Source organism: Scyliorhinus canicula, chromosome 20 (assembly GCF_902713615.1).
Source record: "Scyliorhinus canicula chromosome 20, sScyCan1.1, whole genome shotgun sequence".
In the NCBI taxonomy this organism is placed as follows: domain Eukaryota; kingdom Metazoa; phylum Chordata; class Chondrichthyes; order Carcharhiniformes; family Scyliorhinidae; genus Scyliorhinus; species Scyliorhinus canicula.
Window position 1 is genome coordinate 27,308,138 of NC_052165.1, and position 27,615 is coordinate 27,335,752.

The 27,615-nt window shown below is 45.8% G+C and overlaps 1 protein-coding gene across 4 annotated transcripts in view; it reads left to right on the plus strand.

Annotated features, from left to right (window-relative positions):
* Window positions 1–570: 570 nt before the first annotated feature.
* The window catches only part of ano6 (anoctamin 6), a 177,822-nt gene continuing 150,777 nt past the window's right edge, over window positions 571–27,615 (plus strand). Inside the window, exon 1 of one of the 4 annotated variants that reach the window (XM_038781357.1) lies at window positions 571–1,073. In XM_038781357.1, the coding sequence (XP_038637285.1) occupies window positions 1,019–1,073 (55 nt within the window). In that variant the 5' untranslated portion in view covers window positions 571–1,018. The remainder of the gene's footprint in view (window positions 1,074–27,615) is intronic. The other 3 variants (XM_038781355.1, XM_038781358.1, XM_038781356.1) reach the window with 3 other exon arrangements.

Consider the following 27,615-nt stretch of genomic DNA (forward strand, 5'->3'; position numbering starts at 1 on the left):
CAGTTCCTTCACCTGAGGAAGGAGCAGTGCTCCAAAAGCTAGTGATTTGAAACAAACCTGTTAATCTGGTGTTGTAAGACTTCTTACTGTACATCCCCACTGGCAGAGGCCCCAACACTGCAACAAACTTCTTATAAAGCTCCGCCGGGAACCTGTCCGGCCCCGGATCCCTTCCCTGCCTGCATCAATCCCACTCCGTCCATCCCCCCCAGCCCAATCGGGGCATCCACGCAGTCTTATCATTACAACTTCTCTGCTCTTGCGGTCGGCCCAGGGCGTGCAAGGCAGGAGTTTGCTGGGCATCGCTTTTCAGCAGAACCAGCCTCCAGCACTGAATGAAGAGTGAGACGCCGCGCCTGTGAATGAACCCCTTGCTTTGCGCGCAGATATGTGTGTACAGCACGGATCCTAGGAAACAAGGAGGCAGCTTGACAATGCGTGTGAGCAGAAACAAAAGTTAACAAAAAAAAATCTGAGGGCGGGGGATGTGGGTCTGAAATCTTGGCAGGCAGGACTAGTCTCGAGGGGTTGCTGTGTGCCCCAAGGGTTGGCCGTGACGTTGCTCCAAATGTTTTTTTTCCCCCCTGTTGTCAAGTTAGATGGGCGGAAACGATGTGAGAGGGCGGGCGGTGCACACAGCACAATAACTCCCCCTCCTCCCTGTGATCAGAGAGCTGTTGTTGGAGACTGCAAACACTCCTCTCCAACTTAGTTGGTGCAAGCCTCCCATCTGCTGTCATTGAGGACCGGTTACTTCCAGACTTCCCACAGGAGAGAGAGGGAGGGGAAAATCCTGCTGCGATTGTCTTTTCCAGGGACGGGGAGCCCGGGCTCGCGCTGGTCACCTGGAGAGCGCGCGCGCTCTTCCCTCAGGCTGAAGCTTGCTGTCGTCTGGTCTGGGAGGGGGCGGTTTTTTTTTGAACCCCCCCGCCCCCCTTGTCAGTGTGAGAGATTTATTTTTTAAGGAGCGTTTTTATTGTTTGTATTTCGACGAGAAGGGAGTCCAGTCAGCCCCAAGATGTCGGAGGAGGATTCAGACGAAGCTCAATTGGAAATGGAAGAATTTCCTGATGGTGAGTCATATCGAAAGAAATGTTGGGTGGTTGCGTTAATTTTTGTTCCCTAACCTACCGGCCCTTAACCCTTGTTTCCTGACTGCAACGGAGACTGGAGGATTTAAGCCGCTGCAGTAATTTTATTCATGGCCAGCTTCAGTTCATGTTCAGCTCTCTTTTGTTTTCAGTTACAACCCACAGGTGCGGTTGTAGGGAGGGAAAGAAACACTGTATCCTGTTTAACTTTTTATACGTGTGTGATTGCCGCCAACGCTTAAAACAATCTATGAAAGTTTGCTTGTCGAGGGGGCGGTTGTCCCAGTCAAACAGATTGAGAAACTCAGCTTTGCTTAATGCGCTATTCTGATTCACCATGTAGTTCCTTCCCCCACCTCTTTTTAAAAAAAATATGTTGAAACATTTGGTTCTGATTAAACCCTGCTTTGTGGGGCGTTCAGATAGTTGGAAAAATGACAATGAAGCCAGGCCCACTCTGAGTCTGACAGGCTGAATGATTTTGGTTCCCCAAGGACTGAGCTGGGGAGTGGCACTAGCTGAGGCGTGCAGCCGTCAACAAAAGATTCAGGAGACCCGGTGGAGGTTGAGATGTTGTTCATAATTTTGTTTAAAAAGCAAACTCAAAATCTTACTTTCCGATGCACCAATGGGGCAGACAAGAGGACGGACGTCCAGGGCTGTGAAGGGGAAAGTGCAGGACAGCAGCCCAGAGTTTTTCTTAACGACCCGTGTGTTTGGTTGAAAGTTTGGATTTTAAGAGAGGCGGGGGAATTTGGTGAGGGATTTACGGAGTGCTAGTTCAAACTTGCTGAAGATTCAGTGTGAGGTGGGAAATCCACTGGAGACTCTTCCCCCCCCCCCCCCCCCCAAGAGAATTGGAAAGCACTGGAGAAGTGGCACGGTGGTTAGCACTGCTGCCTCACTGTTCCAGGGACCACCGGTTCAATTCCAGCCTCCGGTGACAATGTGGAGTTTGCACTTTCTCCCTGTGTCTGCGTGGGTTTCCTCCTACAGTCCAAAGATGTGCAAGTTAGGTGGATTGCTAACATGCTAAATTTAGGTGGGGTTACTGGGTTATGAGGATTGGGTGGGGGCATCGGCTTAAGTAGGGTGCTCTTTCCAAGGGCTTGTGCAGACTCGATGGGCTGAATGGCCTCCTTCTGCTGTACACGCTAGAGGTGGGATTCTCCCCAAACATTTCTCAGTTAATTTATGGTCGGCTCTGCCGGCGAGTTCCCTGCCAGTCAGTTCCCCACTGCTATTCAATGCCACCTTTTTGGGGCCCTGTGGAGTTTCTCACCGGTTTAGCCCACACATAGAATTTTGTTTAGCAATGGCGAACTGAACTCTGAGATCAGGCTGCCATTTTGAAAGGGTGCCCTGATCTCTAAGTGAGCTTGCCTGCCACACATTGGCAATGTCACCCCCCACACACATGAACACTATCCTACACCCCCCAAGTGTGGACACCCTGCTATGGGGTCCCTTTTCAAGCCCCCCCCCCCCCCCAACCCTCTTACTGCCCCCTGACCTTTGGCAGTGCCATCTGGGCACCTTGGGCAGTGCCAGGGTGGCAGTGCCAAGATGCCCATGTTTCGGGGGAGTGCCATGAAGCCACCCTGCACTTACCCTGATCACCCTGGGGTCTCCAATGGCCTGGGTGGCCCCCCCGGGTGCCATTCTGCCCGGTCCATGTTTGTGTGGACAAGAACTGATCGGTGCCCGGCTACAGCCTCCCTGGGGATGTCGGTGAATTGTGGGAGGCTGCTGGATCCCATGCAGGTTGGTTGTAAGTTGGTTTCTGATCTACTTTACTGAGGGTCATTCGCCCCCGCCCATTTGGGGCGGGGTTCTGACTCTGACGTCTTGCGGGACTCTGGAGAATCTCACGAGGCGCGGAGCCTGTCGGGAGATTCGCTGGAGGCCTTTCCTGGTATTCTCCGGACGCGTTACGCTCAAGCGAGAGCACAACGCAGCCGGAGAATCATAGGGCGTGATTCTATCAAAAATCACAGATATCTGTGATGTCAGGGTCTTTTCAGATGAAGATTATCACGGAGGACGATTAGGATCTGGAAACGTTTGCCAAGAAGAGTATCTTGAGATAAGAACTAATTTGGGAAATACAGTTGGATGCCAATATAGTTGAAGCCAGAACAGTTGTATAGGCTGGGATTATATTGTCCTTGTGCTTGAATGATTTTTATGGGGAACCATAGTGATCATGCACTGGACAGATCTGGATCCAGGCCAGTGCTCTGGGACATGGATTCAAATCCCACCACGGAAGAACTTAAATTCAATTAAACCTGGAATTAAAAACTCGTCAATAATTATGACCATGAAACCATCGACAAGAGTTGTAAAAACCCATCTGATTCACTCATGCTCTATAGGGAGGAAAGTTTTCTCTGGTCTCTGTCTGGCTTGCATGTGACTCCAGATGCACAGCAGTATAGTTGACCCTTAGCCACTGAGTTGTATGAAATTGTTGCCATGTCAGAAAGGAATAAAACCCGATTTTGGCCCAGACATCAGGGATGTCAACGGTACACCCAGCCCTGTCAACTCTGCAAAGTCCTTCCTACTGATGATGTCTGGGAGCTCTTGCCAAATTTGGGAGATGGATGAATGCATCTGCAGTAACTCTCAAAACTCAACGCTATCTCGGAAAAAGAAGCAGCCCATTTGACTGACACTCCATCCACAGCCTTAAACATTAATTCCCTTCACCACAGAGACACAGTAGCAGCAGTGTGTACAATCTACACGGTGCACTGCAGCAACTCGCCAAGGCTCCTTCGACAGTACCTTCCGAAGCCCACGCCCTCTACCACCGGGAAGGACAAGGGCGGCAGCTGCATGGAAACACCATCACCTGCAATTTTCCCTCCAAGCCAATCAACCTGACTTGAAACTATAGCTCTATTCCTTCACTGTCACTCAGTCAAAATCCTGGAATTCCCTAACAGCAGGATGGGTGTACACCACATGGATTGCAGTGAACCATCACCTGCTCGAGGGCAATTACCAATGAGCAACCAATGTTGGCCTAGCCAGCGATGCCCACATCCTGTGAAAGATTAAATAAAAAGCTGCTTCTGCCTTCCTGGGTCTGCAAATAGTGTTGGTAGAAGAACTGTACCCAGTACTCAGACATAGTCTACTTACAAAAATACAAATGCACATGATAGGAGCAGAACTAGGCTATTTTGGCCCCTCGAGTTTGCTCTGATGAAGATCGAGGCAAATCTATTTGGGATTTAGTTATACATTCCTACCTACCCTTATAACGTTAGGATTCTTGTTAGACAGGAAATCAATCTTTCCCTGCCTCCACTGCCTTCTGAGGCAGAGAGTTCCAAAATCGCACAACCCTCAGAGAAAATCGCTCCTCATCCCTGTCCAAAAAGGGCGACCCCTAATTTTAAAACTGTCCTCAGAGGATGAAGATGTGGGAGGGGGGGAAGCAAAGAGTAGCGTTTCACTTGCATCTTTTCCAATTTGGTGTACTGCATTCGATGCTCCCAATGTGGACTCCTCTATATCGGAGAGACCAAACGCAGACTGGGTGATCGTTTTGCTGAGCATCTTCGGTCTGTGCGCATTCAGGACCCTGACCTTCCTGTTGCTTGCCATTTTAACAAAAGGCTCTGCTCCCATGCCCACATTTTTCTTGGCCTGCTGCAGTGTTCCAGTGAAGCGCCACGCAAACTGGAGGAACAACATCTCCTCTTTCGGTTAGGCACGCTACAGCCTTCCGGCCTGAATATTGAATTCAACAACTTCAGATGATCAGCTCTACCCCACCTCGACCCATTTGTTTTCATTTATTTCATTTCCACTGTCTTCTACCATTTCTTTCTTTCTTAATATACATTTAATTTCCCCCTCCCTCCAATCTTATCCACCTTTCCTTCACCTTTCTACTCTTTGCTTCCCCCCCTCCCACATCTTCATCCTCTGATGTTAGTTTCCCTGCTGTTTGACCTTTCACATCTTTTGTCCCCTCTGGGGACTGCACTCTTTTCCCTTGGTTTCTGTGGCCATTAGCACCCGGTTTCCCTAGGTTTCTGTGGCGATGTCTCATTTTCATTCTCACTGCACAGTATAAATATTTCCACTTTCTCTGTCTGTTAGCTTTGACAAAGTGTCAACGGACTCGAAACGTTAGCTCTTTTCTCTCCCTACAAATGCTGCCAGACTTGCTGATTTTCCAGCATTTTCTCTTTTAATTCAACGCAGTAACCTGTTCCCACTTTTCCCCCAATATCCTTTGTTCCATTTAGTCTCAAAAGCTAGGTCTAATTACTTCATGAAAACATGCAATGTTTTGGCCTGAACTGCTTTCTATGGTAGAGAGTTCCACAGGCTCACCATCTCTGGGTGAAGGCATTTCTCCTTGTCTCTCCTAAATCGTCTACCTGGTGTATCCTCATACTGTGACCCCTGATTCTGGACTGCCCCACCATCAGTAACATCCTCCCTGCATCTACTCTGTCTAGTCCGGTTAGAATTTTCTATTTCGATGAGACCCCCCTCATTCTTCCAAACCAGCAAATATAATCCCAACCGACTCAATCTCTCTTCGTACCTCAGTCCTCCCATCCCAGGTTCTATTGAACCTTTGCTACACTCTCTCCATAGCAAGAAGCCCCTTCCTCCGATAAGGAGACTAAAACGTATCACAGCATTCCAGGTGTGGTCTCACCAAGGCCCCGTATAACTGCAGCAAGACATCTCTATGTTTGAATCCTCTATGAAGGCGAACCTACCATTTGCCGCCTTCACCGCCTGCTGCACCTGCATGCTTACTTTCAGCGATTGGTGCATAAGGACATCCAGGTCTTATTGTACATTCCCCTCTCTCAATCTATAGCCATTTGGATAATCTGCCTTCCTGTTTTTGCTAACAAAGTGGATAACCTCATATTTATTCACATTAATTTACATTTGCGCACTCACTCAACTTGTCCAAATCGCACTGAAGCATCCCTGCATCCTCAAAGCTCATCCTCCCACCCAGTTTTGTGCCATCTGAAAATTTGGAGATATTAATGTTTCCTTATTTAATGATTAATATGTATTTTTAATAGCTGGAGTCCTAGCACTGATCCCTGTGGTACCCCACTGTCACTGCCTGCCATTTGGAAAAAGACCCTTTTATTCCTACTCATTGTTTCCTCTCTGCCAACCAGATTTCTATCCATCCCAATACAACTACCCCCCAGTCTCGTGCTCTTTAATTTTGCATGCTAATCTCTCGTGTGGGAACTTGTCAGAAGCCTTCTCAAAACCCAAATAAACCACATCTTCTATCTCCCCCTCATCAACTCTACTAGTTACATTCTCGAAGAATTCCAGTAGATTTGTCAAGCAGAATATCCCTTTTGTAAATCCATGCTAATTTGTCCGATCCTGCCTCGGTTTCCTAGTGCTCTGTTATTAAAGGCAGAATCTAACGGAAAAGTTTCCAGTGTCTTTTCAGGTGAGTTTGGCTAGGAGTTGCTCCTTGGCACTGTCGGGGACTTCCCCACTGCTATCTAATCACACTTCATCACTATTTTGGGCCCTGGGGACTTTCTCTCTGGGCTAGCCCACACCAATTATTTTCCATCCACTGGGGAACAGAACCCGTTGGCCAGACCCGCTCCTCCGAGATCGGGCCTTCCTTTTGAAAAGATGCTCCAATCTGTAAATGAACTTGAGGGTCCCCACACCCCCAACCCATGGGCAATGTAATCCCCGACACACATGAGCACAACCCCCCCCCCCAAGTCATCCTTCCTTTCATAGGCATGGTCCCCCTCAGGTTCTGATCCGTGGCAGTCACAAGGTGCCCGGGTGCCAGAGGGAGAACCAGGGTGGCCACTCTTGGCTTCCATGAGCTGCAACTGGAGACACTTCCTGCACACATGCTGGTCCAAGCACTGGAAATATTCCTGGCTTCCCACATGGAGCAGGAGGAGGTAGGAATAACAGCAAAAGGGATTATTATTTAAATGGCAAAATATTAAAACATGCTGCTGTGCAGAGAGACCTGGGTGTGCTAGTGCATGAGTTACAAAAAGTTGGTTTACAGGTGCAACAGGTGATTAAGAAGGCAAATGGAATTTTGTCCTTCATTGCTAGAGGGATGGAGTTTAAGACTAGGGAGGTTATGCTGCAATTGTATAAGGTGTTACTGAGGCCACACCTGGAGTATTGTGTTCAGTTTTGATCTCCTTACCTGAGAAAGGACGTACTGGTGCTGGAGGGTTTGCAGAGGAGATTCACGAGGTTAATCCCAGAGCCGAAGGGGTTGGATTACGAGGAGAGATTGAGTAGACTGGGACTGTACTCGTTGGAATTTAGAAGGATGAGGGGGGATCTTATAGAAACATATAAAATTATGAAGGGAATAGATAGGATAGATGTGGGCAGGTTGTTTCCACTGGCGGGTGAAAGCAGAACTAGGGGGCATAGCCTCAAAATAAGGGGAAGTAGATTTAGGACTGGATTTAGGAGGAACTTCTTCACCCAAAGGGTTGTGAATCTATGGAATTCCTTGCCCAGTGAAGCAGTTGAGGCTCCTTCATTAAATGTATTAAGATAAAGATAGATAGTTTTTTGAAGTATAAAGGGATTAAGGGTTATGGTGTTCGGGCTGGAAAGTGGAGCTGAGTCCACAAAAGATCAGCCATGATCTAATTGAATGGCGGAGCAGGCTCGAGGGGCCAGATGTCCTCCTCCTGCTCCTAATTCCTATGTTCTTACCACAGCTTTGAACTCCTGCCATGTTGCACCCCTTTAAATTAAACTTTTTGGAAAATACTTAACATCAAATAATAGCAATTACTCAAGGGCTCTCCTTCACTGGCCCTCGATAATACAAAATTCAGCCCTTACAAACTATAAGCTTTAAAAGTCGTAAATACTTACCCAACCCTACTCACCCAGTCAGCTGCTTGCACTTGCCCTGTGTCACTTTTGAATCCTGACGTCACCTCAGAAACTCCAAACAAACTACAAGCTAGCAGTTGGAATTCTCACTGGAATCTACAATACCCAAGACATTGTTACATTATCTTTTATTTTACAATTATCCCACAAGCAAGACAGCCGTTAAAATTTGGGTAAATTGATTTCCTGTGTACATTTATGAGAGAGACAGTTTTCATTGAAGGAATGAAAATTATGGGGACACAACACAATCCATGTCCTTAAAATGCAGTTTATTTGGAATATATTGTGATCAAGGAATTGAACAACAAAAGCATTAGGACAATTTCAAACAGAATTAAGTATTTGCATTTTCTCCCTATGGAGCATAACGGATATAGGTTGAGACAAGCACTTAAATCAGTTCATACTGTATTGCTTAGCACTTTTTTATGAGCAGATTAATGGTGTTTATGGTTAAAGAGAGTATGTTGTTGAGATAGCTTGTGAGTATGGAATACATAAAAGATTGGAAATTCGTTGAATCTTTATTGCCAAATTTCATAAATGTCATGGTTACCGTTTGCATTTACCAACGTGTCTATTTCATACATCAATTTTCTTCTTCCTCATTCGTCTCTGGAGAGGAGCACTTTAAATCTAAATATTTAATTTGGTGATTTTACAATTAAAATAAACACATCAAGACGATAGTTGGGTAAATGTTATTATTTGTTATAGTGTTAACATCTCTTTTTTAATTTGCACGTTATTGCTAATAAGGTATGGGGCGGGATTCTCCCCTACGCTCGGGGGGTCCCGGCGTAGGGGAGTGGCGCCAACCACTCCGGGGTCGGGCCTCCCCAAAGGTGCGGTATTCTCCGCACCTTTGGGGGCTAGCCCTGCACCGGAGCTGTTGGCACCACGTCAACTGGCGCAAAAACCGACGCCAGCGACCTTTCAGGCCCGTCGCCCGGCAGCGGGGCTGGCCGAAAGGCTTTCGCCGGTTTGCGCATGCACCGGCGGTGACGTCAGCGGCCAGCTGCCGCTGACGTCACCACCGGCGCATGCTCGCTGCGGGTTTCTCTTCCGCTTCCGCCATGGCGGAGTCCGTGGCGGCGGCGGAGGAGAAAGAGTGCCACCAGGGCACTGGCCCGCACCCTGATCGGGGGCCCGGTCGTGTCGCTGATCCCGCCGCCACCAGAGGTGGTTCAAACCTCGGCGGCGGGAGAGGCCTCCCAGTGGCGGGACTTCGGCCCATCGCGGGCCGGAGAATCGCCGCAGGGGCCTCGCCGATTTGAGTGGCGTGATTCCCACCCCCGCCACTTCCCGGGTGGCGGAGAATCTCTGCCACGGCGGGGGTGGGATTTTTGGCGGCCCCAGGCGATTCTCCGACCCTGCTGGGGGTCGGAGAATTTCGCCCATGGTTTGCATTGAAGGTGAATGGAGAGGTGAGAAGGAATGAAAGGATTTTAATATGTGTATAGTGCAGTTTAATCTCTCAAGTATCAATCACATGGGTGAATTATGTTTGAAATTCAGGCACTGTTGTTACTTAGTCATCTTGTGAATAACAAGAGGGCCAGTTATCTTTACTTTAGTGGTTGTTTTATGAGAGGAATTTTGAACAGGACAATAGGAGATTTCCATGATCACCAAATGCGCCATAGGATCTTCTAGGTCCACCTGAAAAATAATATCTAGTCATAGGTCCAAAGTTCTTTCCGAAGGAGCAATTTTCCAATATGCAGTAACATTCAAGTGACAGTGAAAAAGGAGGAATCCTCAAAAAATCATGATGTGGTGATGCCGGTGCTGGACTGGGGTAGGCACAGTAAGAAGTCTCACACCAGGTTAAGGTCCCAACAAGTTTATTTGAGATCACAAGCTTTCGGAGCGCTGCTCCTTCAGGTAATGATTTTAGTTAATGAAGGAACAGCGCTCTGAAAGCTTGTGATTTCAAATAAACCTGTTGGCCTTTAACCCGGTGTTGTGAGACTTCTAGTATTTGGCAAAATGAGAACTATAACTGTTCAGCAAAGTCTGACTTTGAAAAGTTATCAAATATTGCACGTTATTTAGCCATGTTGATTTGCATGGGCCCAATATTCAGCTACACAGACCCACATGAACTGTATAAGGATGAGAAAGCTGGATGTCAAACCTAGAGAAGCCCAACTCTCAAAAAGTGCCTGTGTTGAATTCTGGAAACACAAGAATTGCAGCTGCACTTCCACATGCTGTATCAATTTAAAAGAAAATATCCCAATGGAACATTACAAAGCTTTGCCTCCACATTCTTCGGCCATGGAATTTAATTTTTAAACTGTTTTGTTCCAAGGAACTGCGCCCCCTGATATGCAACAGTTTATACTTACACAATGAGCTAGCCATTGCTTGCTGAGCCACATTTCCCGAGTGCTGTACTGAGCTGTAAAATCTGGGACTTGCGTATTGGAACGCCAGTATATTTCCTGCCTATGTCTTTCTACGCTTGGAAGAACCACCGGATTTGAACCAACCAACATTTTCCATGTTGTTGAACTTGTCTGCCTGTTGACACTGTTTCCTGTTGTCATTATGCTGCCCAACATACTCGGTCTAAAAGTTTCCATTCTGACCAAGAACAGAACCTTTCTGCGAAAACTAAATTTTTATGGGATGTGGTTTCTGTTACGTGTCTTAATAATATGAAGTTGTTATTTAAGTGCATTTAAGTCCACGCCTCAACCCATCATTGTAAAGGGAAGTTCCATAATAGATTACACATCTGACATGGTTTACTCTATGCAACTGCCATATTACAAAATTCTCAAGCAGCTGCGAAACTATTCAGTTATTGTGGAGTCAAAATATCTTCGCCAATTAATTAGTTTTGTACCCAGAATGAATTTTATGCTGCACGCTCATTCAGCTTCTTATTTTACAGATCAACAATTTGTCAGGTTACTTTAAATCCACTGCTCATATGATTCATTTGTGGTTTGTATTTATTTTCATCTACATCGATATTACTGGAGGTGATGACAAAGCAAGTAAGCTTGCTGGTCTTTGCCTGTCTGTAAACACCCCATTCACATTTACTTAGCATCATTAACTATTTGGATTGCTCCCTCCATTAATTAAATGCCATTGCCCTAATGTAGCTCTTTGAATATCTATTTGTCAATACACAATGCTGATTCTTACTCGGTGGATCATGGACCTATCCATAGGTTTATTATGGTTTGATTGGCCTCTCCTTTGATTGAACAGTACACATTTGAGATGTTCATAGAGTATTCAATGCTAAACAGGAACATGCTGCATGTTTGCTTATGTAGAGCCATTTTATGTAAAAAAAAACATCGAGATCAGTATTTGTTTGATGTGACCTGACTGATGCAAATCTGGCAGTAGATTATTGATGTACCAAAGATGGATCTTGCAGTTCCTGCTAAAAAAATATGAGGATGAAAACGTAACAGGCAGAGTGGTGATATTCAAACAGGATATCCTGTTCTTCTTGTCAACACTGGTGGTGAAAGTTGCCAACGGTGGAGGAATAGTATCCATTCTTATTTGTCCAGGTGTAGCTAACAAATCATTCACAATGACTTCTCTTTCCGTTTTCACACCATTATCTCAAGTGCCCTGGAAGGATTTATCCTTGTTCTCTTCCTATTTCTCATCTGCACGCTGCCCCTCAGCAACGTCATCTGAAAAGCACGGTAGCATGGTGGTTAGCACAGTTGCTTCACAGCTCCAGGGTCCCAGGTTCCATTCTCGGCTTGGGTCACTGTCTGTGCGGAGTCTGCGCGTTCTCCCCGTGTCTGCGCGGGTTTCCTCCGGGTGCTCCGGTTTCCTCTTAGTCCAAAGATGTGTGGGCTAGCTGGATTGGCCATGCTAAAATTGCCCTTTGTGTCCAAAAAAGGTTAGGTAAGGTTATGGGGATAGGGTAGCGACGTGGGCTTGAGAAGGGTGCTCTTTGTAAGGGCCGGTGCAGACTCAATGGGCCGACTGGCCTCCTTCTGCACTGTAAATTCTACGACACTATGAAAACAGAGCATCGGTTTCCACATATACTCTAACAACACCAGCTCTACTTCCATATTCCATCTTTTGGCTCCCTCTCCACTCCACATTCTTAGAATTTCTTGAACTAAATATTAGGCAGTCTGAAGCCTTGTCTATCCAGTATTTAGTCAGAGGAAATTCCAGTAATAGGTGTTGGGCAAACAGTCTGGCAATTTAGAGATGATGGGGGTCAACCAATGTCTACTACGAACTTGGTGTCCAACACCAGCTTCAGCCCTCTTCCTGATAACTGTTTTCAACCTTGGTATGCTGCAATATGATTGGCGCCTCTTTGGGTTGAAAGTACACATTTGAGACTCTCCAGTGCTAAAAAGGGATACGCTGGTTGCTTCAACAAAGCAAAAACGAAGGATCAGTATTGGTTTAATGTAACCTCCAAAATGACACCATTAGTTCAACCTCCATAACATGCCCAATGGTAGATCCCTCCGCTTATCTGGCACTGAAACAATCATAACGTCTTTGGTATCTCTATACTTCACTGTTATAATTCAATTCTGGCTGGTTTGCCATATTTCACTCTCCGTAAACTTCATTCAAAGCTCTGCTGCATATACCCTAACTCTCACCAAGTCGTGATCACCCATTACCGTTGTACTCGGTGACCTGTGTTGGCTCCCAGTTAAGCTATGCCTTGATTTTAAAATTCCCATTGTGTTTTTCAAATATCTCTATGGCCTTGCTAATCTCTAATCTTTTCCAGCTCTCCAAGTCTCTGCGACTCTGTGTTCCAGTAATTCTCAACTCTTGTGCATCTGTGATTACTTGTAATAAGCGATTATCTATTTATAAACACTCCGCTATTTTATGGCTGTGGCTTCAGCCAATCAGACCTAAACTCTGGAATTCCCTCCTTAAACGTCTCCACCTCTCTTTATTCCCCCATTAAGATGTTTGTTAAAACCTACCTCTTTTTCTCACTAATTTTCTTTTTGCCCTAATAGCCCCTTTTGCTTGAGTCTCATTTTGTATAATAATGCCCTGAGAAGTGCTTTTGAATGTGTCATTGCTTTAAAGGTGCTAATGTAATTACACGTTGCTCTGTGTCTTGGTGTGAAATTTTGTTAACACTCCTGTGAAACATCTTGGAATATTTTATTATGCTAAAACAAAGGGATCTACCATTGGGCATGTTATGGAGGTTGAAATAATAGCGCTGAAGGTATAAATGTGTATTTTTGTTTTATCAACTAATCTTAATGCTGGTGGATTAGGTACTATTACTGCAATTGGAACTGGAGCTATGTGTGGATACTTTTGATTAGACAGGAGCTCTGTTTACCATGTTGCCTCGTACTGAACTCATTGCAAAATAAGAAAGGGCTAGATTAACTTTTTATTATGTATTCAAAAACATGCTCCCTGAAATGTGAAACAGCCTTTTCTTGTAGGCATACACTTGCTCTCCTCATTCCAGTGGCATGCTACCAAGACTGGCATCCCTTTCCTGTGGATTTGCATCTAAGGAAATAAGATGCAGGAGACAAATTTAGTATGGCATAAATTTAAAAAAATATATTTTTATTCTCCATTTTGGTAACCAATACAATGGTAACGGCTTAAACCGGCCAGCGTGAAGGCCCCCGCTCGGTTCTCCTTCCCCCTTGCTCGGTCCCAGGGAAACCAAGAAATCCCTTTAGCACACAACCCCCGCATACACGCCCAAGCCCCAAAGAACCGTCATTGCAAATGAAAGTCCCATCTCTTCCCTTGTCCAAATATATACAGCGTCAACTTGTTTAGTACATACACCAACGCAGTGGGGGAAAAAAAAAAGTTTCATGAGGCTACATCGGTACACAACCATTTCTCAGTTCTGCCACAGTCCTTCTGCCTTCGCAAACTCTTCCACCGTCCCAAAATAAAGGTCCTTGGATTTGTAGGTCACCCTTAACTTAGCTGGATATACTGTGCCGCACTGTACCGTCCTGATGTATAGTGCCTTCTTCACCCGGCTGAAGGCAGCTCGCCTCCTCGCCAACTCCACCGTAAAGTGCTGGTATATGCGTATACCAGCTCCAGCCTACTGCACCATCCGCTTCTGCTTTGCCCAGCACAGGACCTCCTTCTCCTTCATGCTATACCTATGGAAACACACAGTTACTACTCTTGGAGGCTCACCCGTCTTTGGTATAGGCCTCCATGACCAATGAGCCCATTCTAGTTCATATCGGGAGGGATCGTTCCCCTCCCCCAATAGCTTCGCCAACATCGTGGCAAAATACTCCTTCGGCCTCGGGCCTTCCACCCCTTCGGGCAGACCGACAATCCTCAGATTCTGTCACCTGGATCTGTTTTCCAGGTTTTCCATTTTGGCTTGCAGACCCTTGTTGGTCTCTATCACCTTCCGCAACTCCTTCCCCATCGAGGTGAGTTGATCACTGTGTTGCAATAATGCCTCTTCCACTTCCTTCAGTGTCTCACCCTGCTTCTGCACCTCCGCCACTGCGCTCAATACCTTCGCCCTCACCGGGGCAATCGCCTCCTCCACCAGCACTTTCAATACCGCGCCCATCTCCTCCTTCACTGCTTCCATGTGCCTTATGAACTGTTTATCAAGTTCCACAGCCATCACCGTAGTCATTTCTTCTGCTGTGAGCAATGCGGCCTTCCCTGGTGTTCCAGCCTCCACTTTCCTTACAGTTCCTGCGCTGACTTTTCCATTCACCAGTGGACTTTCGTTAACCCCCCTTTTCATGGCCGTTTTACTCCCAAACCTGGACATTTTTCCTCCCTGTGCCTTCTTACAGCCTTTACAGCCTCTGTTGACCCTGGGACCGGGCGTTAAACTCTGAAATTTCTATTCCCGAGCGGGAGCCCTCTAGTGTGTGGCTGCCTTGCTCCCGCTGTCACCGGAAGTCCAGTGTGGCATTAATGTTGAGCTATTAATTACCTCTCCCATAAAATCCAGCGCGATGGTCAAACTTGTGATTTTATTCAGTGGCTGGCAAAAAATGAATCGTACAAATTGCTGAAAATCTCAGGTTCACAGATCATTAAAACCTGCACTTCACCTTGGTTAATTATGTTTTTAGCATTAATGTAGAAATGTGACTGAAAATATACATTGACAAAATATGATTCGGTTACAAAATACACACAATTCTATTATTGGCAAGGTGACTAATTGATAAAGTGCAGCTCACTAGTTAATGCACGACAAATATGTGAATTCACTGACCATTATTTAATATTTACTATTTTAATTTTTTTGCTATCAACTGTGACTCAGTTGGTAGCACTGTCACCTGAGTCACAAGGTTCCAGGTTCAATTACCACTCCAGGGCTTGGGCACACAAATCAATGCTAACTCACAACTGTAGTATTGAGGGAATGCTGCATTGTTGAAGTTGCACTGTCTTTTGGATGACTTGTTAAACTGGGGCCCCCTCTACCTAGTTTGGGGGTGTAAAAGGTCCCACGGGACCATTTTGAAGAAGAGTGGGAAAAGTACCCCTGTTCTGGCCCAGATTTATCCCTCAGTTAAAGTAACAATCAGATTTCTTTTGGTCATGATCACATTCCTGTTTATGAGAGGTTGCCATGTGCAAATTGGCTGCCACATTTCCAACACTGCAACACTTCAAGATGACTTTATTGACAGCAAAGCGCTTTGAGATGTCTCAATCATCTATCTCCCTTCGCTCATCGCGAAGGAGCTCAGCTTTTCTGTGAGATGAATAGGAAGATTAGGTTGTCCAGTTTCAAGTAAGAATTATTGCTAATTATACACAAGCTGTTATCAGATGAGGATGTAATATGTCTGTTATCTTACTAACATCATATTTAATATTAGACGCTGTTTTGTTGGAGTAATTGCACTGGATACAAGACAAACAATCACAAGAATATTGCCAACTGGTGGGGCCAGACATAAAACATATCATTTGGTTTTCTCCCCGTCCCCATCCTCTATCCAACCCTCCATTGCCCTTGAGGCATATGTTAGATGGATTTTACCTGCAGTGTGCACTGCATGATCTGATAGGAGGATAATTTTTCAGTTCAGGAGATGAGTGTCGGGGTTATACCTAACTGCCCTTGAGAAGGAGTGTCGAGCTGCTTTCTTGAACCACTGCAATCCATGTGGTGTATGTACACTTACGGTGCTGTTAGGGAGAAAGTTCCAGGATCTTGACCCAGTGACAGTGAAGGAAAAGCAATATATTTCAACGTCAGGATGGTGAGTGGCTTGGAGGGGAACTTCCAGGTTGTGGTGATCCCATGCATCTACTGCCCTTGTCCTTCTAGCTAGTAGTGGTCGTGGGTTTGGAAGTTGCTGCCTGAGGACCCTTGGTGTGTTCCTGCAGTGATGGTACACATGGCTTCCGCTGTGTGTTGGTGGTGGAAGGAGTGAATGTTTATGGAAATGGTAGCAATCAAGTTGGCTGTTTGTCCTAGATGGTGTCCAGCTTCTTGAGTGTTGTTGTATCTGCACTCATACTGGCATTCCATTACAGTCCTGACGTGCTTTGTACATGGTAGACAGATTTTGGGGAGTCAGGAGGTGAGTTACTCGCCACAGACTACCTAGCCTCTGACTGTCTCATGTAGCATTTTTATGGCTGGTCCAATTTAGTTTCTGCTTAATGGTAACCCCCCAGAATATTGATAGTGGGGGATTCAGCAAAGGTAATGCCATTGAATGTCAAGGGTCGATGGTTAGATTCTGTCTTGTGGGAGATGGTCAGTACGTGGCATTTGAGTGGCATATTCTTACCTCCCCTTGTCAGCCCAAGCTTGGAGTTTGTCCAGATCTTGTTGCATTTTGGAGAAGGACTGTTTCAATATCTGAGAAATCTGACACAGTCCTTTCTGGCTGCTGTCTAAAATCATCAATCAGATGGCTTCAGAACCATACTTTCCCCTACTCCTGTTTTCTTTGTGTGCTGTTTCTCTTGATTTCAACGGTCCTGGGCTCTGGGTCAAATGGCTACTGCTGCAATTTGGTTTCCATAAGATCAGTTTTAGCTGTGTGGCGACTAGGAGATTTTCACAGTAACTTAATTACAGTGTTAATGTAAACCTACTTGTGACACAATAATAAAAAGATTTTGGTTTTGGGAGACTTGAAGCTTGGAAGAGATGGAAGTTTAGGGAGATCATTCAAAACTGCAGTGGTATGATTGATATTGTGCTGCTGGTGGCAGAGGAGAGGGAAGACTCTCCGGAACAGTGAGTCAGAATGGGATATTGTAGAGTTGGAATGTGGAATTTAGAAGTCAGAGCGAGAATATTTTTAAAAAACAATTACTTGTGTTCATAAAATATCTTTGATGTAATAAAGGGCACAACAACATCATCAAACACCATTTGATGCTGAGCCACATAAAGGAGTTTTTAGGACAGGGGAGTGGTAGGTTTTATGGAGCATCTTAATGGAGGAAAACGATCTCAGGAGGCTGAGTAAATTCAGGAGGGATTTTCAGAGGCTGCGATGTAGTCAGCTGAAGACTCGGCTATCAATAGTGGAGTGATTGAAATTGAAGAGCAGGGATCTCGGAGGGTTGCAGGACTAGAGGAGTTTATAGATTAATGCATGGAGGGAAATTAGGACTGGAAGGATGGAATGGGATCCAATCAGATGTAGGTGACCGAGTTCTGGATTAATTGAAATGTTGAGCTTGGATGACAGAGAATTGGATGGGGTTTCAGCTACAATAGAATGTGTGAGTAGAACAGGTTAGGTAGTGTTCTAATGTTAGAAGTAGGCAGTGTTGATGGACCAGTTGTAGAATTTGATGTACAGCTCGAGGTCGGACCTGACACCTAGGCCTGATGGGTTCAACCTAACTTGGCAGATTTGGGGTTGGGGTTCAGCTATGAAATATCTGGCCCAGAACAAAATAATCCACCGAATAAATAGCAGCATAACTAAAAGAAATTCTGGTTCTTGCGTGCCTCAAAATCGGATGGACAATTTTGAAGATTGAGTATGGTGACCGAGTTGAAAATGGCTTACAGATAGTACCTTGGAACTGGTTTTCCCTTTGATCTGACTGCTACAGACCTCCTCTTTGAAAAATAAACAAGTTTAAATAACTATTTGAAATAAAAATAAATGCCGTTGGGAACTATGCCCTGGAATAAACATAGGAACAGTTACAATCTGTCACTTGAGGTTCAGGGAAAATATGACGGTTCTTTAAATCTGCAGGACACTAGCAGTTTTGAGTAATGGTGGTGCAATTAATGCATTGTGCATGTGCTGTGATGATTTGACACACTGAGTTCCCATTGCACATCAGGAACTCTGGCAGCTGCTGGAACTGACGTAACTCAACTTCAGGTGGAATTTTTCGGTCCTTCCTGCTGTCGGGATCTTCCTGCCCCTCCGAAGTCAACCCTTGCCATGGGTTCACCGGTGGTGGCAAGGGCGAGGAATGTAAATTGACTTTGGCGAGACCAGAAGATCCTGCCTGTGGTTGGCTGTGGCTGTAGGCGAGATGCTTATGTCGCTAGGGAGGGGCTGAAGAATTTCGCCCCTTGTCCAATGAGATCATCACACCGCTCTGAATAAGTCCACGAGCTCTGACTTACAATATCTCTGTAGGAACAAGCAATGCTAAAGAGAAAACTGCCCTCATTTGACTTACATACACAGCAGTGAAACACATTCTGCTCGAAACAGCCTGCACAACGAGGGTTAACCTTTCTTAGGCAGAAGTCCAACTTTCTCCTGGGACCAACCCCGTAGCAGAAAACATTGGCCTATATTCCAACTTTCTTGGTTATCTTTGATTTTGTACACTAGCATTCCATAATTTCTCAACAGTTTCCGAATTAATCAAGAAATAACATGTCTGTAAAATGAATTTCTAAACCGGTTTGTCGTTGCTGAATTTGAAACTAAAGTCAGTTCAAAAACTGAGGAGCCTGGCTTAATGTCATCCTGGGTCCTATCCATTTTTAATAATTCATCGTATCTGGGCACCTCTGACGCGGCCAGCATTTATTGATCATCCTTAATTGCCCTTGAAAAGGTGGAGTGTGAGCCACTTTCTTGAACTGCTGCAATCCAGCTGGCGTCAGTATACCACAGTGCTGTTAGGAAGGCGATTTGAGAGCTTTGACCAAGTGGAAGGACCAGTAATGGAATGGCCATATGATTCCTGACGTGAGGGGAACTTGCAGGAGGTGGTGTTCTCATGAATCTGTTGCCCTTGTCCTTCCAGGTGGTAGACGTTGTAGGTTTAGAAAGTTCTGTTTCGGGCGCCTTGATGAGTTTCTGCAGTGCATCATGTAGATCGTGTGCACTGCTGCTACTGTGCACCAGTGGTGGAGAATATATGGCGGTAGGCTGCTTTGTCCTGGATGCTACCCACCACTGTTCACAAATGGATGTGGCAGGATTACAGAACATTGATCTGACCCATTAATTGTGGGATCGCTTAGCTATATTTAGAATATACTGCTTCCACTGTTTAACAGACATCTAGTCAATTCATCTTATTATTTCAAAATCTAAATTTTTGTTTTAAATAAGGGTCATCACTGGGAATATAGTATTAGCGAGGTTCCGGAGTTACTTTCAATGGCAGATTTGCAGTACTGGTTTTGTAAACTGGAATTTGTAAATTAGATAACATCATCCCATATTTAATAAATACATTTTGAAAATTATATTAGCAAATGTACAATATTGGCAATATTTAGAATCTGTACTGCACCAGTTTTTCGGGTAGTAGACACCGAGTGTTGGATTCTCCATTTGGGATACTAAGTGTTGACGCCAGCGGAGCATGTGTAGACTTTCACGATCGAAAAATCATTGCAAAACCTCACCGATTCCGGTACCGGTGAGGGTTTAGCACCGGCGGCGAGTGAAACCCCTGTGGACCACGGCGAAAATGGGCAAGCCCCGGGCCGCGCATGCGCATGGCTGACGACCGGCACCGATCTGGCCATTAATCATGGCATAGCCAGGAGTTAAAGAAACCCACCAATCCCACAGCCCAACTCTAGCAGGCGGTGGAATGTGGCGACTAAGACCTTAGTGGCTGGTTTAACACAGTGGGCTAAATAGCTGGCTTGCAAAGCAGAACAATGCCAGCAGCACGGGTTCAATTCCCGTACCGGCCTCCCTGAACAGTCGCTGGAATGTGGAGACCAGGGGCTTCTAACAGTAACCATAAGTGATTATTATTATGATAGAAAAATTTGGTGTTCCTAAGTGTCACTAATGGGAAGTGTTCAATCGTTTAACAGCTAAAAAGAAGAAAGAATTTCTTCAACATTTAGTTCAAAAGCATTCAGAATTAGACAAACAGTGAAAGGACTAATCGTCATGTTTTGCTGAGTAATTCACTGCATTTAAATATGTGTAAAGTGAACTGGGGTTTGCAGTTAACACTACAGGAATATAATTTAGTAGCTCTTGCCTACTGCTTTGCTCTGTGCGCTCTTTGCAAGCTGTTCAAACTGACAAATAATTGCATATATTTGGCTAAAATGTATCTTCTTTTACACCCCTACGTTCGTAAAAATCTGTTTTGATCAAAAAATATTAGTACTCCTACAATTACGATGCCATATTTTTGAATTGTTGCCCTGAACACTCATCTTTGCTTGCAATGTCCAGACAGCCAACGATGGCAAGCTGTTGACTTGACATAGCTTTAAGTCCTACCTTATGGTTTGTAGGAACAAACCTTCGGTTGTTTGGAACTGATATTTAAATTGATTCCATAATGGGTGACTGATCTGCATCATAATGCCTGATAGCAAGTTAAAAATCCACCCCAATGAGCTGAAGACTTGTTGCTACATATTTATAGCAAGAAACACCTTCTCTAACAGGTGTCGTCTTGAAAGAAGAACAAACTTGTGCAGGCAAGTCAACTGTTAAAACTGGACTTTGTATGATCTACCTGTTCTGAAGAACTACTTGCTCAACGGTGCTCAATTATTTATTCTGATCCCGAGTTGGATTCAGTCTATTTCATGTTTGCTCAAGATCCACGTATGTTCTGCTCAAAGTCGAGCCTTGGTTCTCAAAATAATGCTGTCATATTTTCTATCCCAGCCTCTACGTGCCAAGAATGACCTCCTCCTCTATTTTTGTTCTCATGGACATTAAGCCCAAAGCAATGTCCATGACGAACACCATTTAAATGTCTTTTTTTAAATCTTTGTTTCACGTACAACCGATCACAGGACAAGTTCTTTTTTTTGGAAATACATCTCACATGTTCAGTGAAATCTCAAGCCCATTCTAAAATAATTGCTGAAAGAAACCGGAGCAATTCTTCACAAACTAATGCAAAGCAAACTTTGGTTGGCAAGGCACCTCCCCCTGCCCATTTTCTTTCTCTCTCTCTCTCTCTCTCTCTCTCTCTCTCTCTCTCTCTCTCTCTCTCTACTGATTTCGTTGATACCTCTCTAATGGTTACAATGGGAGAATGCAAAGTTGACTATTTTGAACTGCACTGTTCTCACTTTTCTCTACCGACTTTCTTACCAAGAAAGCACAGTGCGTTTAACTGTGGCATACTGTCCTTACCAGGTCATCAAATGCCAGCTCATGCATGGCCCTTGAAAACCAAGAATTTTATGTATTGTAAGATGATATTGTTGCAAAACTCCACCAAAGGCACAGCTTTAGAGTGGTTTCATAGTTCGGCGCAACATCGAGGGCCGATGGGCCTGTACTGCGCTGTAATGTTCTATGTAACAGAAAAGAACTGAGGACTATCTCGCGATAATGCTGTATAACCCAGTGTTCTGTAAATGTGAGAGGAACGAACATCTGATTTCAATTACTGTCGTTTGAAAGCTCTATGCTGTCTGTTTTTCTGCCTTGAGCTTGGAATTAGCCCAGTAAAAAAATGTTGGGGTTATTTGCTCAACCCTATTGTCAAATTCTGTCTTGCGTAAACAAACTTGAAACCAGAAGGATTAAGATTTGTATTTCTCTTCCCCACAAACAGCTATCATAAACAAAATAACTAACATCGCTGTGGAAATAATCAACCCCATGTGACCACAACTTAATTAATGTCAGAGATTTACACAATGACCAACTTCAGCCTTCCTGCCACTCCAGAACTGCAGAATTGGAAATAGCAAATATCCGAATACTGAGCTGGATTCTCCCAAAATGGGGATGTCCCCACGCCGGCGTAAAAATGCTGGTGTTTCACTCACTCCCAAGTTTCCTCAAAAAGATATAAGGTAATTCACTCTTCTTCAGAGGGCTAGCAGGGATCCGGAGTGTTACACGCAGCTTTAGATGTGGAATCGGGCGCCTGCACTTCCGGTTTGGAGTCTGCACATGTGCACACCGGCAGCCTCCAGCAGCCACGCCGAGCGCCATGGCAGACTTGGACCAAGGAGGCAGCTGGAAAACGTAGGGCCCCCGATCGGCTGCATGCCCGAAGATCTGCCTGGCCCGATCTGTCCCCCTGCCGCCCAGAAGGCCCTGCCCCCCCCCGGTGCCTGATTTACCCCCGCACCCCACCAGGGAGGCTGGGGACTGAGTCTGCAGTCGCCATGCAAAGTTCCCGAATGGCAGTAGGTGATTAGAACCACGCCGTCGGGAACTCAGCCGGTTGGGAGTGGAGGATCGCTGGGCGGGCCTCTGGCAATGGACACCAAGCCGCGCGGTGTAATCCGTGGAATTGCCGATTCTCGGGTCCTGGAGAATGGCCAGACCAGAGGACTAGGAGAATCGGTGGATGTGGTTTATTTAGACTTTCTGAAGGCTTTCAACATGGTCTCACATAGCAGATTATTATGTAAAGTTAAAGTCCATGGGATTTTGGGTAGTTCTTGAGATGGATAGAAAGCTGGTTAACAAACGGGAAACAAAGTTGGAATAAATGGATCTTTTTCCGATTGGCAAGCAATAGCTAGTAGGGTCTGCAGGAATCTGCTAGAACCCAACTGTTCACATTATATATTAATGATTTGAAGGACGGCACAGTGATTAGCGGCGCTGCCTCACTGCGCCGTGGACCTGGGTTCGATTCTGACCCCGGGACACTGTGTGGCGTTTGCATGTTCTCTCCGTGTCTGCATGGGTTTCCTCCGGGTGCTTCGGTTTGCACCCACAACCCAAAGATGTGTAGGTTAGGTGGATTGGCCATGCTAAATTGCCCCTAGTGTCCAAAAGATTAGGTCAGTTCACTGGGTTATGGGGATTGAGTGGTGGCTCTTTCAGATGGTTGGTGCAGACTCAATGGGCCGAATGGTCTTCTGCACTGTAGATATTCTACTATTGTCATATGAGGAAAGTAAATTGGTTAGGATTATATTGATTGGAGTTTAGAAGAGTGAGATGGGATCTCATAGAAACCTATAACATTCTAACAGGATTAGGCAGGGTAGATTCAGAAAGAATGTTCCTGATGGTGGGGGTGTCCAGAACTAGGGGTCATAGTTTGAGGATAATGGTAAACCTTTTAGGACTGAGGGGAAGAGACATTTCTTCGCCTAAAGAATAGTGAATCTGTAGAATTCACCACTACCAATGAAAATAGTTGAGGCCAGAACATTGTGTAATTTCAAGAAGGAATTAAATATAGCTCTTGGGGCTAACGGGATATGGGGGTGGGGGGGTGGGGGGGGGGGGGGGGGGGGGGGGGGGAGATTTGGGATCAGGGTACTGAACTTGATGATCAGCCATGATCATAATTAATGGTGGACCAGGTTTAAAGGGCCTAATGGCTTCCTGCTTCTATTTTCTATGTATGTTTCTATGTATAAGAGCAGGGAGGTTATGATGGAAGTGCATAAAAAGGGTGTTAGGCCACAGCTGGAGTATTGCCAGCAGGGTCGTCACATTAGGGGAAGGATGTGATTGCACTGGAGAGGGCACAGAGGAGATTCACCAGGATGTTACCTCGGCTGGGGTGTCTCAGCTATGAATAGAGGCTGGTTAGGCTGGTGTTGTTTTACTTGGAGCAGAGAAGGTTGAGGGGGAACCTGATGAGGTGTATTACATTATGAGTGGCATAGATAGGGTGGATGGGAAGAAACATTTTCCCTTAGTGGAGAGGTCAATAACCAGTGAAGTGTTGGCTAGTGTAGACTTGAGAGATGAACAGACACTTCCAACACTGATGAAGGTTCAACTCAAATTATTCACTACTTCTAACTAACTAACACACGATGACTGTGGGTCTGAATGATGCTAACTTAAACTAGAGACCTAAGCCTTGTCCGAACCAGTTGATTCGCTCAGCACGTGTTGTAAGTCTGTGCTGGGCTGGATGAGTTCCTGTTACACTCCGAGGCAGCACTCAGAATGAGTGGGAACCGTGGTGCCCTCTGCCTTTATAGTGTGTGTGTGTATTCTTACTGGTGATTGGCTGCACACTCCATCAGTGTGTGTCTGCACCATGATGTACTGGTGTATATTATGACAACCAGTGGGCATAGATTTCAGGTAAGGGGCAGGAGATTTGATCCAGAGGGTGGTGGAAATCTGGAATTCACTGCCTGAAAAGATGGTAGAGGCAGGAACCCTCAACATTAGTTGAGCACTTGAAACACATAGCATATTAGACTGCGGACAAAGGGCTGGAAAATGGGATTGGAATAGATGGGTGTTTGATGGTTAGTACAGACATGATTGGTCGCAGGGCCTTTTTCTGTCCTGTACAACTCTGACTCTTATTCTGTGTTTCAGTAAGTGCTCCGGGGAAGGCTGCAAGAACAGTCAGGGAGTCTACTGCTGAGTTAATTGGATTATGGGATGAGGGTTATCTGAATCTAATCTGCCTTGTGGTGAGGAGGGAGGTCTGATCCTTGATTCTTGGAATAAGATAGCAGACAAGAAGGTTAGCATGGCGGGTTGGAGGGAAGAAATGCTGCTTCTGGCCCACAAGCAGCGATAGAAAGGCCCTCACTTCCCTTGAGCCAGGTGTCTCAAAGCCTGGAAAATTAGCTCACTGCTATGACCCTCACAAGAACTATGGGAAGGGAATGATTAGCCTCTCCATAAGCCTCGTGGAATACGAGCCCCCTCACTGAGGGCCGGGGCCATCAGCGAGTTAATTGAATACAGCATAGAAAGGAGCCTGGGGAAAGCAGTTCCAGCTGGGACCTGGATTGTGATACAAATAGTTTGAGAATTGTTTTCATTATACTCTTGTACCTAACTCCTCTGTGAAAATTGGCGACGAGGGTAAAGTGGAGCTATAGTCGACACTGCTTTTCATTCAAAGCACGACACCTCTTCTCTTCGTACTGGATTAAGGTTTGGATCATTTTGAATATGCCACTCTTTTTAGATGTCGTGATGTGTTCTATGCGAGCGTGAAAGATTGGCCGACACATGCAAAACACCTTAAAAAAAAAACAGAAAACAGCATCCCCTACTACCCCCCTATTTCCTAAGTAGTCCCCGTACTTAAGCCAGATAAAACAGTTTGACTGTCCAGCGACTATAAGATGACTGTGAATAAGTCCTCCCCTTTGGACCTGGTCCCAATGCCACAAATTGAAGGTTTAAACGTGAAATTGGCTGGAGGACATTCATTTACTAAGCTCGACATGAGACATGCATATCTCCAGCTGGAATTGGACCCAGATTCCAGAAGTTATGTGACAATTAGAGACACGGGTCCTTCCCCCTTTTTTCTGAAGCGCCTCAAGAGGAAGAGGTGTATTTTCCATGCCAAGAAGGTGTCTACTTAGGATACCGCTTGGATCGGGATAGAGGAGAAGTTGAGAGCAATTCGTCGCGCACCCACTCCGAACAATGCAAATGAACTTAGGACTCGAGAAATTATCACAAGAAGTTCATTCCTGGCCTGGCAACCATACTCTTCTTTCTCTCTCTCTTCCTGCACCCCACCGTACATGCTTCACTGAAAAAGTGCCAGGAGCGGGCATGGGGAGCACCTCACGAGGAAGCTTATGCCCGGGTAAAAAGAAAATTGACGTTGTCCGGCCTGTTGACGCATTATGACCTTGCTGAACCATTGTTGGTCACCTGTGATGCCTTGCCATACAGCATTGGTGCCATGTTGTCATACCGCATGGATGATGTTAAAGAGCGGCTGATCGCATTCGCTTCTAGGACACTGGCCACGGTAGAGTGTAATTATGCTCTGATTGAAAAGGAGGGTTTGGCAATCATGTTCGCGGTGAAAAAGCTCCACTTCAGTGCATATACAGATGCCATTTCACTGTCGTGATGGACCACAAGCCGTTACTGGGACTCTAAGGAAGACCAGCCGATTCCGCGGATAGCGTCTGCCAGGATCCAAATATGAGCACTATTTTTAGCGGCGTACAGATATACGTTCAAGCATCACCCAGGGACACAGATTGCGAACTTGGATGCATTGAGCAGGCACCTGCTGCCGACACACCCCTCCCTCCCCCCCCGCCACCCCGTCTCCTCCCAGAATGGACGAAGTCATCGCTACGGAGAATTTCATGGATACCTTGCCAGTTTTGCTGCCCACATCCGTGATTGGATGCAGATAGGTTCCATATTATCAAAAGTCTTGCTATGTGTACAGAGATCAGCACTGAAAACTGCACAATAACTTATGGCCCTTTGCAACCAAGATGTTTGAACTCCTGTGTTGAAGACAACATTCTCCTGTTGGGAGCATACCATGTGGAATCGTACCAAGGCCAAGACCCCATGTTACGGGATCTACACAACGGTCACCCGGGTATCTCAAAAAATGAAAATGCTGACCCATAGTTAAACATGTGGTGGCCAGGCATGGATAGTGCGACATCTGCAAGAGCAGTAGAAACCCCTGCCTGCTGCACTGATTTATCCGTGGGAATGGCCGGGCCGGCCTTCGGCGCTTCTTCATGCCGCTTTCCCGGGGTCTTTCCAGGGATCCATGTTCCTGCTTATAGTAGATGCTCATTCCAAGTGGCTGGAGGTCCATAAGTCATTCTGAGGTGCTGGTTACAGAAATGGCACCCATTTACCAGCGAAGAATTGAGCAATTTTATGAAGGCCAATGGGGTGCGACACATCTGCATGACCCCATATCAGTCCTCAAATGGGCTGGAAGGGTGGTGAAAACGTGCAAAGGGGCCTACAGAAGCAGTCCTTTGACCAGGCTGGCGAGATTTCTATTTTGCTACTGCTCCATGTCACGACCACTGTAGCACTGGCAGAACGTTTAATGGGCCGAGAGCCTCAGCCTCCCGATCAGAGAGAACATTAAAGAAGCATGTAAGCCTCCTCGGGGGCAGGAGACCAGAATTGTGCCATGCCCCTCCAGAGGAACCACACACCGCCCCGACCCAAGCAAGCTTCTGGGCGTAGTCCCCTGCGGAGGGGAGGGGTGGATACGTGGGTTTGAGTAGGGCGATCATGGCTCGGCACAACATTGAGGGCCGAAGGGCCTGTTCTGTGCTGTACTGTTCTATGTTCTAGATAGCAGAGAAGAAAGTTAGCATTGGAGGGGAAACCTGCTGCGTCTTTGGTCCAAAAGCAGTGCTAGAAAGACACTTTATTGTTCTCTGAAGCTGCCTTAACTTACCATGAGCTGTCACGTGTCTCGAGGCCTGAAAAACCTGGCTCACCGTTGTAACCCTCGTGTGACCTAAAGGGAGGGACTG